At 51.5% G+C, this 17,119-nt stretch overlaps 6 protein-coding genes across 6 annotated transcripts; 2 read left to right on the top strand and 4 right to left on the bottom strand.

Annotated features, from left to right (window-relative positions):
* Positions 1-415: 415 nt before the first annotated feature.
* On the bottom strand, positions 416-2,493 carry An14g00970 (uncharacterized protein; the record flags this gene model as incomplete). Its single annotated transcript, XM_059744044.1, has 6 exons — positions 416-728; positions 784-924; positions 1,042-1,231; positions 1,297-2,090; positions 2,143-2,276; positions 2,332-2,493. 6 exons carry the CDS (start codon positions 2,491-2,493, stop codon positions 416-418), a joined length of 1,734 nt encoding a protein of 577 aa, XP_059602254.1.
* An 895-nt stretch (positions 2,494-3,388) lies between these two features.
* On the top strand, positions 3,389-5,106 carry An14g00960 (uncharacterized protein; the record flags this gene model as incomplete). Its single annotated transcript, XM_059744043.1, has 3 exons — positions 3,389-3,499; positions 3,561-4,448; positions 4,513-5,106. The coding sequence occupies 3 exons, from the start codon at positions 3,389-3,391 to the stop codon at positions 5,104-5,106; spliced, it is 1,593 nt and encodes a 530-aa protein (XP_059602253.1).
* Positions 5,107-6,344: 1,238 nt separating this feature from the next.
* On the top strand, positions 6,345-7,983 carry An14g00950 (uncharacterized protein; the record flags this gene model as incomplete). Its single annotated transcript, XM_059744042.1, has 5 exons — positions 6,345-6,463; positions 6,515-6,578; positions 6,625-6,812; positions 6,861-6,909; positions 6,964-7,983. The coding sequence occupies 5 exons, from the start codon at positions 6,345-6,347 to the stop codon at positions 7,981-7,983; spliced, it is 1,440 nt and encodes a 479-aa protein (XP_059602252.1).
* A 1,178-nt stretch (positions 7,984-9,161) lies between these two features.
* Positions 9,162-10,225, bottom strand: An14g00940 (uncharacterized protein; the record flags this gene model as incomplete). Its single annotated transcript, XM_001400686.3, has 2 exons — positions 9,162-9,951; positions 10,053-10,225. 2 exons carry the CDS (start codon positions 10,223-10,225, stop codon positions 9,162-9,164), a joined length of 963 nt encoding a protein of 320 aa, XP_001400723.1.
* A 793-nt stretch (positions 10,226-11,018) lies between these two features.
* Positions 11,019-12,486, bottom strand: An14g00930 (uncharacterized protein; the record flags this gene model as incomplete). Its single annotated transcript, XM_001400685.3, has 3 exons — positions 11,019-11,081; positions 11,150-12,193; positions 12,292-12,486. The coding sequence occupies 3 exons, from the start codon at positions 12,484-12,486 to the stop codon at positions 11,019-11,021; spliced, it is 1,302 nt and encodes a 433-aa protein (XP_001400722.1).
* Positions 12,487-13,053: 567 nt separating this feature from the next.
* Positions 13,054-16,916, bottom strand: An14g00920 (uncharacterized protein; the record flags this gene model as incomplete). Its single annotated transcript, XM_059744040.1, has 11 exons — positions 13,054-13,111; positions 13,266-13,310; positions 13,389-14,369; positions 14,419-14,601; positions 14,656-15,084; positions 15,147-15,219; positions 15,287-16,014; positions 16,089-16,210; positions 16,324-16,410; positions 16,562-16,586; positions 16,786-16,916. The coding sequence occupies 11 exons, from the start codon at positions 16,914-16,916 to the stop codon at positions 13,054-13,056; spliced, it is 2,862 nt and encodes a 953-aa protein (XP_059602251.1).
* Positions 16,917-17,119: the final 203 nt, after the last annotated feature.

Raw genomic sequence — 17,119 nt, 5'->3', positions numbered from 1 at the left:
CCCCACTTCTCTTATTTCTAATGCGTTCGGCGTCTCGGGGTATTTCGGGCATTGTTGATTCAGCTGGTCTAAAAGAACCATACAGCAGATTGAATGATTGAATGATCGATTGATTGGTTAAATTGATGTTGCTGCAGCATAGCTAGATTGGATTGGACTAGCTTGATGATGAGATGATCAACGACCTGCTTTATATCAGCTTCTTCCGGGAGTTTACACTACTACTTAAATGAATGTATTATCAAAGATGTCTTGCTTTTCTTACTCGGTAGCAGAGTATTACCAACACGAGAAATAAGAAAAGTCACCCGAGGATACAATGCGTACTTACTATCTAATGGACCCATTATATACTACTCGACCTAGTAGTAGTGTATAACTTCACCCCTTCCCACTCCCACTCCCACTTACCTCCCTAATCCTCCCCTTCTCTCTGCTCCTCTCTCCTCCTCATCCCCTCCTCCTTCAACCGCTCATCATCCGCCCTCTCCAACTTCACCTGCGGCATCAACGCCACCGCCAAGAAGAAAGCCAGCGCCGCGAGCGCCGCATTCACCGTAAACACGATCCTAAATCCCTCTTTGTACGCGGGGATAAGCAGCGCACGAACATGTGCTGCTTCGTCGGCGGGGAGTTTAGACAGATAGTTGGATGGGCTGGCAAGGAAGGATTGCTTTTGTGCAGTGGTTAGGTGGAGGGAGGTGATGGACGTGGAGAGGAGGTTGTTTCTGCGGAGGGAGTTAGCATGAATAGGTGGAAGGGGGTATGTGGGGATGTACGTACATGATTGTGCCCGAGACAGCGAGGCCGAGGGTGCCGCCTAGGTTGCGGATGAAGCTGTATTTGGTGGTCGGTGTTAGTGGGTAGGAGATGGGATAGATGTGGAGGGTGGGGGGGGATGGATGTACTTTCGGAATGAGGTTACTACGGCCATGTCTCGTCTCGCGACGCCGGCTTGGACGGCGATTAGGGCTCTGAGGGTGGGTAAGTTGGTGTTGTAGTAGTTTAGGGGTATGTTGGTGGGGGAGGGGACAGTCTCACGGCTGTAATGTATTCCCTGAACCTATACCTGTCAAGAGACCGTAGCCTATCTGCTTTCCTAGATTGGATGTCTCGTTCAGAGTCGACATCAGGCCTAGTCCGATGGCCCAGATCATCCAGCCGACGAGGATGGATTCGCGATATCGGCCGATCCAGTGGACGATTAGGCCGGAGAAGGTGCTGCTCAGGGCTGCGCGTTTATATTAAGCATGGAATAGAGTGGCTGATATGTGATAGCAGGGAAAGGCAACGTACTCTGCAACAATGTGATGGGTAATACCATGGCACCAGCTTTGGTAGTCGAATAACCGAACACAAGCTGATAGAAAGTCGGAATGTAGTAAAGCATGACTATGATATTCCACCCGTTGATGAACATGGTCAGGCACGCGCCGTTCACAATGCGAGATTTAAAGATATGCATAGGTATCAGCGGATACGGATGACCTTTCCATTCCCACAGGACAAAAGCCACACACACTGCAGCCCCCACGATGAGCGTTGCTATAACATGTGCCGATTTCCAGACATACTCGCCACCACCCCATGTCAATCCGAGCATAAGCACCGCCGTGCCTCCTAGAGCTAGAAAGACGCCGAAGAAATCGACAGCTTTCAGCTTCGCTTTCCAGTTACCGGTGACCTTCCGCAAAGGCATGAAGAACATCACAGCGAGGATTGAGATAGCCGTGAGTGGCAGCATAAGTCGGAAGATCCATCTCCACGAGTTGTGGGATATCGGGGATAGAGCACCGCCAATCACAGGGCCGATTCCGTTGGCAATAGCTATTACTGCACCAAGAATGCCTTGATATTTACCTCGCTCGCGGAGTGGAACCACGTCACTGACTATCATCTGCGCGATGGACGTAATTCCGCCGCCGCCCATGCCGGTGAAGGCGCGGAAAATGATGAGTTGCGTGGCGGTCTGTGCTAGAGATGATGCCAGGGATCCGATGAACATAATGGCGAGACCTATGTATAGGACGTATTTTCGGGACCAGATGTCAGAGAGTCGTCCGTATAAAAGTTGGAAACAGGTTGATGTTCTGTATTGGGTTAGCTACTTGGGGATCACGTCTGGCTGCCAACTCGACGTACACAAAATACCCTCCTGATATCCAGGAGGTCTTGTTGCTGGCATTTAATGTATTGCCGATTATGGATAAACTCCCGGCTAGAGTGGTTTGGTCCATGACCGCTACGAAATCAACTGTCGAGCAGGCTAGGAATATCTGCGACAGGTTAGATAGATAGTTGGTGGTTGAGCGTCCATATAGTGGAATATACCGTAATGATAGTGCTCAATGGGACATAATTTGTCTGTTCGTTGAAGATGGGTGGTGGTGCAGCTGACCGGCTCTCTTCTCCGCTAGACTCGGTGACGACATCTCGAGAGATAGTCGATGGATTATCATGTTTGACTTCATTCTCAATTGAGATCCCAGGCATTTTATCTCTTGCTGAGCTCGATGTCCTTGAGATAAGGGCGCGAGCCTATTCAAGAGAAACGAAAGGGTCAATTGACAAGAGGACTGAGCCAAGTGAGCGCTGCAAGGCGCCGTGGATTTGCAAGCGAGGATACTTAGTAAACCCATCTAAGACTGTGAAATGAAACAAATTTCAGGAAGGAAGGATTGCTCGGGTAGCGACCATATTGCGGTGCAAAGAGGTACATGGAGCGGACGGCTCCTTGCGTGTCAGGGCCGCCGTCTCGCCGATTAGGGCTAAAAGGGAAAGGATCGACTAAAACAACGCAAATGCCCTCGTGCTTTCGTAAAAGGTTGCAGCTACTATGCCGTGACGGCTTGTGGATCTTTTGGAGTACGTGCCCCTCTGCCTATACATGGTGCTATTATATGACAACCTTGGAATGTTGGGTTCCGTCATCAGAGGGTAGACTGCGGAGCGCAAGAAAACCAACACAACGTAGACCGACCTCAACCCGATTTTGAGTCAGGGGACTGTTTTCAAAGAATCTTACGTTATTCGAAAGAGTCACAAGCAGAACGCTCAAGCTGAGCACATTTGCGCAAGTCTTCGACGAATACGAGTTGAGTTCCAACCCACTCCCCATGAATAACCGCTCAACATGAGACACGGACCTTCCTGAAGCGGACTTGAGATGTGCAATAAACCAAGCTCAGTGGGCCGCTAGCAATGCGCCGAATGCGAAGATCACGCCGGAAAGAGTGCATCTCGTGCGTGGGAGGGTGACTGCATGTTTCTGTAGCAGGGCCGTATAATTTGATGCTCCCGTCCCTGGGTGATTGTTGGCTCAACATTGCCGTCAATACTCGCCGCCCCTACTGATATTCTGACATAATGACCAACATTAATGAACACAATGTGTACTTTGGGCTGGATGCGCTCAAGNAAGTACTTTGATCCGGACTGCCAGCCTCCGTTACCTCTGGTGGAGCTGCCCGATCGATTGAACCCGTTCCACCAAGATGGAGTACGGATCTATGCCAAAATGATGACAATGCACCCGGCCAACAACGTGAAAGCTATACCAGGTATGTCGGCCCTCAGTAGGACAGACCATGTGCCTGGCCCTGGCACTGACGAAACAAGCGATGAACCTGCTCGAAAAAACCGTGGTGCCTGGCAAGACCCAAACGATTGTGGAATTCAGCTCAGGGTCCACAGTCATCTCGATGTCTATGCTCGCTCGATTGATGCATGGTATTAGCGACACCAGGGCTTTCCTGAGTAATAAATCCACCGAGACCAAGTTACGGATGATGCAGTTCTTCGGGCTGGATGTCACCCTTTTCGGTGGCCCATCTCAGCCTGACCCGTTTGATGAACGCGGGGGCATCCAGACTGCTCGGGCAATGGCCATGCAATCCGACGAGATTGTTAATCCCAACCAGTATGACAATGATGACAACTGGCATGCGCACATCCGCTGGACTGGACCCCAGATATTCAAGCAATTACCAGAAATCAACGTGCTCTGTGCAGGAATGGGGACCTCGGGGACGATGACGGGACTAGGGACCTACTTCAAAGAAGTCAAGCCATCTGTGCTACGGCTTGGAGTGTGCACAGCACCCGGGGACAGGGTTCCAGGGCCACGAACATTTGCCCTGATGCAGGTACAGGAGTTTCCCTGGAGGGAAGCGCTTGACGTACATGAAGAAGTCAGTTCATATGACGCGTTCTCTTTATCCTTGGACTTGTGTCGCGAAGGGGTCGTCTGTGGGCCGTCATCCGGTTTGAGTTTGAAGGGACTTTATCAGATGCTGGAGAAACGCAAGAGCGCTGGAACCTTGCAACAGCTAGCGGGACCAGATGGTTCGATCCACTGTGTCTTCTTGTGCTTCGATCTGCCATATCAATACGTTGGCGACTATTTCGAGAAGCTAGGGCCCGAGAGGTTTCCTCCAATTCGTAATCAGGTGGGTCGGCGAGCTACGTATATTGAATTTCGGAGCTCGGGTATGCTGATAATTGTTTTTCTAGAACCTCGCTGGTGTTGATCTCTACCGGTATGATGAGAGCTGGGAAAGAAGCCCTGCGGTTCTGTTCACCGAATATTACGAATTACCCCGTTGCTTTTCATCCAACCTCCTGAGCGAGATGGTGCTCCGGCCTCTGTGCTGCGTGCTGGATTTGAGAACCGCGGGGGACTTTGGCACTTGGCACCTCCCGGGATCGGTAAACATTCCCCTGCATAGTCTCGACTCTCATACAGCCAAGCCATTCAGCGACGCAGACGTACTAGAGGCACAGTGGCTGGAGTTGGAAGCGTTATTCAGCAATGCAGATGTGCTTGGCAAATTGAGTGGCCATAATGTGCTAATGCTCTGCTACCATGGGGACACCGCGCGGGTAGCCAGCAGTGTGCTGCGGGCCAAGGGGATAGCAGCGGACAGTCTCCGCGGAGGATATCAAGCGCTCAAGGATCATCTGCTGTGGGGAAGTAATGGGGTGGAGTCGAACAAGATGGGCAAAGCAGCCAGCGCAACCGTAGAAGCCGTGGATGCAGCAGCAGAAGATGCTGTTGTTGCTGCTGCAGCAGTAGAAACCGCGGTGGTGGTCACGGACCCACGCTAGACCGGATGGGGGACGCAAACGATAAGGTTGCATCTCGTCGTTTCAATCTTTCTCTTAATGTATCTACTCCATGATGATATCTCAGCTGTTCAGTTTATGGTTATCCCAAAGTTAATTCATTAATCTTGTTTCTGCTTCTCCACTGTTACGCCATGTTCCTTCCGCAATTGGTTAGAAACGATCCAGATGCGTCAAGCATCCATTTACTCGCGGGCTACTTCGTATCCTGCGCAAAACTGCTCACCAGCCTATACATAGATGGGTTATGAGAAGATGGAATCAGCAAGAAAGAACATCGTAATTTCCCAGTCATTCCGCTAGCCATACTGGATGGTCATGCATGCTAAGCGCACAGAGCAGATTGTCCCCCAAACACGGCCCGCATGCGTATGCATTCCACGCTAACCGGAGAAATGTGCTCAATTGTGAGCAACCCTCAGCCAATGAGCAATCCGCTGTTACAGGACAACATCATGTTGCCAGGTGAAGCTGCTGCTACGACAGCGGGAAAGGGTCTGGAGTTCCGTACCATGGACGATGGTTGTCAAGGCACACGAAGCAGCTGAATCATGCTGTTGCATCGCCCTCTATCTAGGGTCCCCTGCTGGATCATTCAAAACTCAACGCCTAAGACACATGGCCCTTACATGGATCATTTCATTGACCTTGTTCCTGAACCACGTTGTGGATATAGGAAGTGCATACAGAAAGCGTCATCAATTCTGCAGACTGGTGTCTCTGAGCACACTAACCCTTCCTCAACATGGGGCTGCCATGGCTGGACCAGCCGGTTATGTTACATTCTTCCCGGGCTGATCACTGCACCTTGACCCCAGACCAGTGTGCCTATCGTAACGCACATTGGAGATACTGGTAGATCTTCCAATTCTCCCATATAATCGACTCTATGTTAATTGTGTCTTCGTCAATAGGTATCAATCGGATCACGTCTATGCCTTGAATACCATATACTTTCTATGTGCGACTGTCGGTGTTTTCTCCATCCTGCATCTGATCTCCAAGTATGGTCCGCACTCTATCAAGAGGTCTACGATATGGCGACGATCAACAACAGTGGGAAGATATCTTGCCTACCGATGCTTCCAACTACCCGTGCTGCGCTCTAGCACCTCTTCGCTTGGGGTCATTCTCCTGGTGTCGACAGGAGTAGTATTCTTCTTGGGTTGGTTTTTCGCAACCTCGATGACTGGAGCCCTTGACTAACTATTATCAAAGCCATGACACTGGGACCGCGGCCTTACTACTGGCCCAACACAGAAACGGTCTCCTATGGAGGTAGCCCGCCGATTGCGACGAGAAGTGGATGGATGGCCCTGGCTCTGCTACCGTTTGTCTTGTAGGACACTCCCCAATCAACGGCATTATAACCAATGACTGACCCCAATAGAGCACTGAGCGCAAAAGCTAATCTTATCTCGACTTTGACCGGCGTGCCTCATGAAAAGCTTCAAGTATGTCTGACATTTATGTGTCAGGATAAAAGCTAATCTTGCGCAGGTGTTTCATCACTGGACAAGTTATGCTATGTTTGTCCTGGCGCTCGTTCATACCTTTCCTTTCATTGTTTACCACATCGATCAAGGCGATATGGTCGACCAGTGGAAGACGGAGGTTACATACTGGACTGGGGTTGCTGCTATAATTCCGCAGGCATATCTGACATTCATGTCATTCCCAGCCATCAGGTCAGCCCAACCATCACTCAACTACCAACTCAAAACTGACAATTACAGGAACCGATTCTACGAATTCTTCAAAGCCACCCACTTTCTTGCCGCCCTGGTATTCGTCGTATTTTTCTTCTTGCACTGTGACTTCCGCTTATCTTCATGGTAGGCTCCCCTAACATACCATGTCATGGATCCAGCTCACCCTACCAGGGATTACTTCATATCTGCAGGAGCAATATACATCCTAAGTTTATGGATATCCAACATTCGTACCTACTTCATGCATGGCCGCCACACAGCCACAATCGAACAGCTCCCCTGCGGCCTCGTCCGAATCCGGATTCCAACAATTATGACCTGGCGCCCAGGCCAACACGTTTTCGTCCGATTCCTCAGCATTCAGCAAGGCATCCACTGTCTCAGCGCTCACCCATTCACGATCTGCTCCCTATACCAGGACATGGAGCGAACCGGCAAAGCACCTGAAATCATCTTCTACGTCAAGCCGCGCCGCGGACTAACAGCCAGCCTGGGCAACACGGCTCTCGAACAACCGAACTCATCTGAGACAGTGCTCCTCGAAGGCCCATATGGCGGGATTTCTGAGTCCGTCGATTTCGCCCAGTTTGACACATATGTCCTCATCACTGGGGGCACCGGCGGTGGCTTTTCCCTGGCCATTCTCGAGGAAGCACTGCGGGCTCACCGACAGCAACAGTCAACCGCAACAATCCAAGTACACTTTGCGACTCGCACCGCCGCCCTCGCAGATTGGTACCGGGAGGAAATCAAAGCCAAGCTTGCAGCCTACAACGTTCAAAGCGACGAAATCTCCCTCTCCATCCACGTCACCTCGAAGGACTCACTATTGTCCACTCCAGCTTCGGGATCACCCCTGATCCCAGACTCAGTGGAGAAGAGAGGACCCGGGGGTTCCTCCGACTCCGTTTCATCGCAAATCGACATTGCGGATACGGTTGTCCAATTGGGGAACCGACCGGACATATCTGGGATCATCGCAGCTAGCACTGCATCACACACGTCGAGGCGTATCGCGATCTTTACCTGTGGCCCGGGGTCAATGATCCGCGACGTGAGGAACGCAGCTGCGCATGCACAGGGCCAAGTTCTGAAGAAGGGAAGCACTGTGGAGGAAGTCTATTTGCATACAGAACCATTTTCGTGAGCTGTCCCCTTCCCTACAGCAGTAATTATATGGACTAACGTGTGTTCGGTAGGTGGTAAATATAATTCACTTGCTTGCTCTCTTCTATATTTGCATGTACCTAGTTTTGATTTTTCATCTTTGCTTCTTGTGTGATACTCTCTCTCCCCCTCCCTCTTTTTGGCTTCTTTTAATCCCCTTAAGATTGTGTGCAACAATAGCACACTGGATTAGGACAACATTCGCGACATTTATTTCCCCCTTTTTTTGTTAGTTATTCCAGCATATACTTATATACAGTTCCTTAATACCCCTTCGACTAACCCACTAGAAGAGTCAATCTATCACTAAATGGAAGAGAGCTACTTACGCTTTATTTCTTTATTTCCTGCTGAAATGCAGCTAGAGGATACTAACTAGTAGATATATACCTACTAGCTACGTCTGCCCTCTAAAGACCGTACTAGTACCTTAACATCAAAGTAATCAAGAATTGACTCTAAATTAAACCAAGGTGATACTAATATTGTATGAGTTTCGATTCATTCAATACATCTAGACCACTTCTCCAACGGCTCTTCTTCGATCTGATCGATAGAACACTAACTCATCCAAACCATCTCAAGAAATACAAGGAAACCAGCACCAGACGACATGATCAGTTTCACGGAACTGAATGCACTGAGCATAAATAATCTAGATAATCAAGCCATCACACAACACAGTCCCAACAAGCTGAGTATAAGATAGATTAACACAGACAGAACAAGTGCATCTCATCTCGTGATCATCCAAAACCAGACATTAGCTAGTAAGTCAGATTCTCTAAATCTATAACCCGAACAGAACACACATAGAACACCGATCCGAAAGAAAAATAATAAAAAATTAGGACGCCGGACCCGTGACTCTATGAGTGGAGAGTAGAGTGTAGTATAGAAAAGAAGCAAACGCAAGTCTGAACAAGAACAGAACAGAACAGAGCAGAGCAGGGCAGGGCAGGGCAGGGCAGGGCAGAGAAAACACCCCGCCTCTGTCTATAAAGTATATGTCATGTGTTGCATATATGCACTGTAAATAGCCACCCCCCCAACGGAAAGATCTAAGGGTCATAAACTAGATCTTGCCAAAAGGGGGAGTATCATCGTCATCATCGTCGTCACAAAACAAATAAGAAAGTAAGCAGTTGTGGGAAACGGTTACTTCCCGCCTTCCAGATACTCCATTAGCGAAGCTCTCATCCGCACATTCACCACACCACCCACACCATACGCCGGAACGATCTTGCCCATGCGCGCAAAGCAACTGGGGATGTAGTCGCGTCTGATGCGCGAAGCGCGCTCACGCCATCCCAATCCGCCTGGCGGTTGCCGGTTATACAGATCCAATCCGAGCAGGTGCATAGGCGTGCTAGCGAACTGCATCAGAGCCGGACAGGAGAATTGCGCGAGCGCAGCCTTCATTCCGGGCGTGGCGGCGATAGAATCGGGGATGGAGGGGGCGACGAGGGCGGGGATGTTGAAGGAGGCGAAGATGGTGATGCTGTCGCGGAGACAGAAGAGGCCGTAGGAGATCTTGGGGACTTTGGCGGCGCCGGAGGGGTGGCAGGAGGCTGGGGTGGATGCGGATGTAGATCTGGAAGCGGGCTGGGGCGCAGATGTAGATCCAGGTGTAGCAGCAGGAGAGGGTTTTGCACCGAAGATGCGCGCGAACCTGGCGTCCTTGTATACGCAAATACCCATGTTCACTGCGGTGGTGGTGAGGAATTTGGCGGTACCGGGGAAGACGGTTGAGAAGGGCTTGTCGCGCACGGTGGAGGTGAAGGTGTCAATGGTGTTCGCAGTGAGGTAGGTGGACGTGTACAGGGTGTAGATAAGGAGGAATGGGGTGCTGAGGAAGAAGCTCCCCGGTTTTGTGAACATGGATCGGAAGCAGGATGTGATGGTCTGGCGGATGGGGACACCCTTGGCTGCTTTTTCGATGATCGCGCTGGTTCAAGGAATTGATTTCATTAGCTTATAGCTCTTTCTCTCGCTATCTCTCTCGACGATAGGAGGATGATGTATCGGGGTAGGTTGTAACTAGCATACCGATCAATAACGGTGATGACAGGACATGTCAAGGCACCCGCAGTTGCGGCACTGGCGATATCGACTCCCAGTCGCGCACCTAAACGGTTGGTATTCCAATCCGACGATATGGACTGCTCTGTGATGGCGGACATGGGGAGAGGCGCTTCGGAGGAGAGCGCGTTCCGAGGCATGGTATTGTTTCACCGGTCGGGATGGCGATCAGGCGAGAAGTGAAAGAGAGAGAGAGAGAGGGAAAAAAAAAAGAGACAAAAAGAATGAGCAAGTCTAGGGCTGAGATAGGATCGCCCGAGGTGAAGAGAAGGAGGTTACAGCGACTGCTCGAACAACGTCATCCAGACCAGCGCAGGAGAAGACAATTGCCGGGGAGGACGGATGAGTGAGACAGATGTTCGGGGGTTTGGGGGATGGCGAACAGGTTCGCAGTCCAAAACGAGGGATTAAGGCACGGGAGCCCGACGGGATTACAGGTCCATTGCAAAGAAGAAAAGGGTTCGGAGTTTGTTAGCCTCGCGCCCGACATACATAAGTACTAAGAGCGAGCGAGAAATCAGATCCATCGCGACAGCGACTCATTATTTAATCGGACTTGCAGGCGGACGAGAAGTGGCCGGCCAATGATTGGACCAGCTTTTGCAACGTCCTCGGGTTTGCCTCCGATGCCGGCCGATCTTTCCGCCAAACTGCCGACGGATCCCTGGTTTTTGAGGCCATCGCGAATCCCCCCCGGATAAACGGTTCTCAGCCATCCCCGGGATAAACAATCCACCGACACATTATAGATGTTCAGATAATATGGTTGTTTCATTCCCAAAATATTTTACTACACTCATTAATTAATGCTCCTGAACGCCCAAATGATCGTCTCTTAAAAAAAAATCGTGACCGTAGCACTCGAATCAATGCCTCAATTACAGAAAGAACCCGCACAATCCATCAGTCGCGCGCGTGTTATGCATACGTAGCTTAGTTGGACGAGTTCGCCTGGAAGTCGTCCAGCGTGACATTGACAGCACCAGCTTGCACCAGCTACATCCAATATTAGCTCAAACTGATCAATCACACCCAGAATGGAGAATTTAAATGGCAAAACTTACCGCCCGTCGCAAGTCATCAATGAGATCATCTGCATCTTCAATACCCACACACAGTCGGATCAGATCCTCGGGCATGGCGCGCTCCCGTCGCGTCTTCTCGTCGATACTGGCGTGGCTCATGCGGCACGGCATACTGATCAAACTGTTGACACAGCCAAAGCTGACACTGATGGCCCACAGCTTGGCGCTCTCAACAATCCGCTCACTGACACCCACATCACCCGTCTCGAACGAGAGCACGGCTCCCGATCCCCGGGCCATCGAGTGGTGCAGCTCATACTGCGGGTGCGACCGCAGACCAGGGTACCGCACCTTGAAGCCATGGGTTTCGAGGAACTCGGCAATGCGCTGGGCGTTGCTCTGCTGCTGATCCATCCGGACCTTGAGCGTCTTCACTCCACGCAGCAACAGCCACGAGTCGAAGGGTGACAGACCGCAGCCGGAAGCGTTGATTGTGAAGTAGAGGCGTTCGCCGAGAGACAGGTCGTTGACCGCGAGCACACCTGCCATAAGGTCGTGGTGACCGGAAAGGTACTTGGTACCGCTCTCGTACACAATATCGGCACCAAGTTCGAGAGGGTTCAGCAAAAGAGGCGACATCATGGTGTTGTCGACCGAGACAACGCAGTTAGGGTTCGCTTCGTGGGCGGCGGCAGCAATCTGAGGAATATCCACGACCTTGATGAGCGGGTTGGTCGGCGTCTCCAGCAGGACCATCGCCGTCTTCGAGGTCAGAACCTCGCGCACTTTCTCCGGCACCGTAGTATCAACATGGTGGACGATGATGCCGCCGTTCGTGGACAGGTACTTCAGAAGGCGGTTGGTGCCACCGTAGAGGTCATCACCAGTCACCACCTCGTCACCAGGACGAAGCAGGCGAGAAATCACATCCAACGCAGCCATACCAGAGGACACGACGAGAGCCCGCTGGGCGGACATGATCTTGGCGAGGTGTCGCTCCAAGTGTGTCCGGGTCGGGTTTCCGGAGCGAGTGTAGTCATATTCGCCGCCTCCACCACCGGAGGTCTGCTTGAATGTAGCGCTCTACAAAAGCATCAATTAGCCCTAACTTCCTGCTTGCGTCGTGCCTCTGCATGGCTGAAACAGAGACATTGAGGCATTATCGGGGGATTAATCGGTACCTGGTAGATCGGAACGCTGCTAGCATTGTACTGATCATTTCCCTCCGTATATACAAGCTCCGTAGCAATGTTATAGCGACGGCCACCGTGGGGGCTCGAAGGAGCGGGGGAGGGAGGAAGGTCGTGACCCTCGAGGTCAACCCGAGGGAAAGCCTTCTTCACCGCGGCATCACTACTTGATCCTGCGGCCGACATCGCTGCGGGGACGGAACAGCGGGGAGATGGTCAAGGGCGAGAGAAAGTGGTCGGGAAGAAGGGAGAGTCACCACCGGATATGAGAACAGGTGGGATTGGACAAAAGAGAGATGACAATGGCAAAAAGAAGAATGGAATTACCAAAGAAAGATGGGATAACAGGAGATTCTGGTATGGAAAAGGCGAAATTATTATCTTCCCCAGAAGAGTCATCCCCCAGGAGTAGTCAGCATCGACGGTTGCCCGAGTCGGTAAAGCCGGCCCCAGATCCCACGTCTTGTCATTGGCTGAACCGCCCGCGCTGCGATGTCGTCATCCGCTAGGCCCAGTCGGGAACAGTCACGTTGCTGACTCATTCAGCGCCTGAGGCAGACACTGAGCCAACTGAACTATTCACCTGTATGAGATTCGCATAGTTGCTTATGTACAGAGGAGTTTTACATTCCACCTGAATCATTCCATGAAAAGTTTACTTGCAATTTTCATTGCGTCATTTCGACTCTACCACTAAAAATCATTATACACATGAATGTAAGGCACATCCTCCAGTTGCGCCTGTTCCCACCGTCAAGAATGACCCTCATCCACATCTCCAACAACCGGGGAGACCTGGATATAAGACTCGCTGTACTCGAATATAAAACACAATATACCCACCCTTCGGGTAATTAGCCGGACAGAAATATTGACGGTTAAGACCAATATGACCATGAATCCATCAAACAACCACCCATGCCATGTCAAATATTAGAAAATGCTATGGACATAACGCCGCTTACGTCGCCAAATCGCCGAAACTACCGTTAATGCCGAAGAATTGGAACCTGAGAGCTGTGAGTTAGTATATGCATACAGCGACATCCTTGCTGCAGCCCTGTTTGGAGCCGCCGGAATCAACTTACCAGTCCTCCACATTAAGTGTGGTGGGAGCTGTCGGACCGCTCCTTGAACTACTGCTCCAATTGTCATCCTGGCTCGCAGCGTCCATAGGCGCTCCGCCCAGCGTCGCGTCCATATTCTGCATTGGCCAACCCTGCTGACTTTCGATACCAAACACCTGCTGTGAGTGCTGGCCGGGCAGGCCAATTGCAGGTGTTAGAGTCGACATGACTTCTGGACTGCCCTGAGCGGCGGATATACTACCACGTCCTGGTACTTGTTGTGGCATCATCGCCCGTTGATCCATGCCTTGTGCTTGTAGCTGAGACTGCATCTGCAGTTGCGGGTCGACCGTGTTTGGTTGGGGAGACGTCAATTCTGGGAAGAACGTAGTGCCGTCAGGGAACAACTGATCCGGTTGGAAGTTTTCCCACAGTGACGGGGACAGGTTGGGCGAGGTACGCGTAACAAGAAATAGGTCCGGGGGCGTGGCAGGCAAGGAATATTGGTTGAAAGGAGTCGTCGGCCGCGTATTCCCGCGCGAGGCACCCGGCTGTCCGGGAGCTGGAGGGGAACCTTGCGGCAGGTTCAGACCCGGAGGCTGCATCTCTCTCGAGGGCGTGACTGCAGGCGTTTGGGGACGAGATCGCTCGTAAGATACCGGTGGCGTGGGGCCTCCTCCATTCGGTAGGCCAAACTCCATCTCATCAAACTTGCGCTTGGGGGGTTCCGGCTTCTTCGCAGGCGGCTGCTGGGCTGCCTCGGGCCGTACCCGCTGATGTCTCTTGCCTGCGGCCTTCTGAAGGCGTTCTTCTAAGACCTTGTTCCCGAGAATGGATTCAAATAGCGTGTGCACCATTTTGGCCACGAGCCAGACCTTCGACACATCCTTGAGGGCTTGCATGCATATGTTGATCCGTTCCTGGCAGGTGGCCACAATTGAGGGAACAGAAGATCGCATTTGATAAACATGCATAATTAAGGCCGAGAACAAGCTGTAGACACTTTGCGGGAGTTAGTAGACGTCACCATATGGTAGACGCAAGAACTTACATAAAGGCCGGCGCATATCTGATCTCGGTATGATTCTGGAGGTTCTCAACAATTGAAGTGATCATTCCGGCAGCCTGGAACGCAATGGTTCGCGAAGGGTAGGCCATCTCCTCTACGCGGTAATTGCTCGAAACGGAAGACGCAGGCGGCATATGGGCTCGATGCAGGAGACAGAGTGTTGTGCTTGAATCTAGTTAGTTTCGAAACTAAAACAAATTCCCTTATAGCATGACTCACTAGTAGTTGGCATGAAGGAGTGCAGCCCAGAAGTGATGCCGTTGCCGTTGCCAACACACCTCCTTTGGACAGTTCTGGAGCCAATCCGCCAATGCCATGTCGGAGTGGGTGAGATCCATAGCATTCATCCGTCTTGATTTCGAGGCCACGGAGTACTGCTGGGAGAGAACCAATCCCATGATTTCGCAGAGTTTGACATATTGAAGGAAGAATTGTACGTGTACCGGGTCTGGCGGATACTCCGCCGCAATGTCGATCTCATCTTCAATGAAGTCGTCTTCCGTCAACATCCCAACGTCCGAATCGTCCGTATTGATACCGATGGGCCGGCCGAGCGCGACAGCCACCGATCGGTCTCGTGTAAATAGGGTCCACCAGATCCGCTTCCACAGTCTCTTATCCGGCTTGGTAAGTTGAGACGATTCCACACTATAGTATCATTTAATAAACTTGCCTTTATAAACATAAAAACCAATCAGGGTTGTGCTTACCTTCGATGCATACCCGAACCCTGAGCCACGACCATGGCCACCCTGGTCCAGTAAAAGACATTCTTCGTAACATCTAAGGCAGGTTAGCACATATACCCTTTGAACCGAAGGACACGATAGGCATAAGCCACGATCCGTACCTTCCGGTCCCTCCCAGTACCAGCCTAGAAGAACCAGCGCTTGGACAATAGTGACGCGGTCATCCTCATAATTGGCATCGTATAGTGCCTTTGCCCTCTTATAGAACGTCATGGCAGCGGGCGTGGTTGAGCCGTTGGCGTCCATCAATTGCGGGTTGGTGCAGACCCTCGAACCAGCCAGGAGTATGGCTTGGAGAAGAAGTAAAGATGGCGGGTTCTTTGGATCACGATACTGCCGCATGAAGCGGCTGCGATTGACGATGGGCACTACAGGAGCCACCCATTTGAAGTAGGCTTCAACCAGCTCATCACACAGGGGCTTTGGAGGCAGCAGGAAAGCGCCACGTTGATGCAGGATATCCAACTCCAAGCTATCCAGATCCGTCAACCGAGCAGGCGTGCCGCCCATGTTCGGGGGCAGAGGGTAGTGCACGACATCGGTGGTCCCATGGCGATCCTGGACGAGGAGCGAAAGGTTTGACGACTCTCCAAGATATGCAACCCTCCCCGCTTCCTTTATCGGGGCGCGCGCAAACTTAGGCTTCATGAACTGGGCATACATGGAGTTTTGGGAAGCCTGCTGAGCGGCCTGCGATTCGGTGAGGCTAGTGACCGGCATACCGTCGACAGCCATCCGATTCCTCTGATAGCCAAAGGCATCCTTCCCGCTTTCGACTGGTAGTGGCTCGGGTTTGCTCTGCGGCGATTTCGATTCGGCTTCCTCACCTCTAGTAAACAAGAAACGAAGCATCATGGTCAATAGAGATCAACACCGATGATGGGACGAAAGACCGAGACATACCCGCTTGTTTCCTTCGACTTGGTTTGGTTCTTCTTGCGTTTCGGTGTAGGGATCTTGCACTCGATCGAAAAGGCCACGCAGTTGGTGCATGGCACCCCTAGACTGGCGGCATCGCAGCGAACCTACCCATGGAAGTGGCGTGATTAGCGAGCTCGTTCGGCCGTCCAGAATCACAGGCGCAGGCAAGGCACGGGCAGGACTGGGGCCATCCATTCGAGTGGGGACAGGTGGTTACACGGAGAAAAAGGGGTATAGACTCACTTTTCGAGCATGGCATGTCTTCACAAGTGCAAGAAAATATCATGTTAGCCAAACAAAAGTCCTATAGATCGAGATGTGGTTGCATTGTCATATTCCTTGCGCGCGGCGCATTACCTGCGACCGGCGAGTAAGGAGCAAAAGCAAAGCTGGGATTGAGCCGAGGTGCCGAGGCTCAACAGCACAAACGCGACCTCGCAGGAAGCAAGACGTACCTCACAAGCACGCGACGCACGTTGTCTATTGGGAAAAAAAAAGCGATTAGATAAAGAAGATTAGCTTCTATAAGATCTCGACCAAATTTGAATCTATATTTCTCGTCCTGTAGTCTCCCCGCTCGGGTTCTGGGAGTTCTGCGCCAGGCTTTCTGGCTTCATCTCTCACAGCCCCGCGAGCGCAAACGGGCAAAAAAGCAAGCACCATAACGGTCAACACTCACCTTCTGAAACTCATATGTCCGTTTGGTCCCGTGCGCACAGTAATACCTGAAGTGCCCGTTGAGCCCGCTGTACTTGGGGCTGGGCTGGTTTTGGAAGCTGTTGGATCTGAGTGGTTTTCGGTCGTGCTCATGGCCACCAGGTATCCATCCAGAGACTTTGCGACAAAGAAATGGTCTGGAGCGACGAGGGCCAGGGGGAGGAAACGACTCGAGGGTTGGGGGGAATTAAGTTTTGTGTGGTCGAGACTCGAAAAAGAGTGAAAAGACAAAGAATAAAGAAAAAAGCGGAACAATACGTCACAAGGAAAGGAAGGAAAAAAGAGAAAGGGGAAAA

The sequence above is a fragment of the Aspergillus niger genome, assembly GCF_000002855.4.
Source record: "Aspergillus niger supercontig An14".
Classification (NCBI taxonomy): Eukaryota; Fungi; Ascomycota; class Eurotiomycetes; order Eurotiales; family Aspergillaceae; genus Aspergillus; species Aspergillus niger.
Note: the sequence above shows the minus strand (reverse complement) of the source record. Positions and strands in the feature narration are given on the sequence as shown.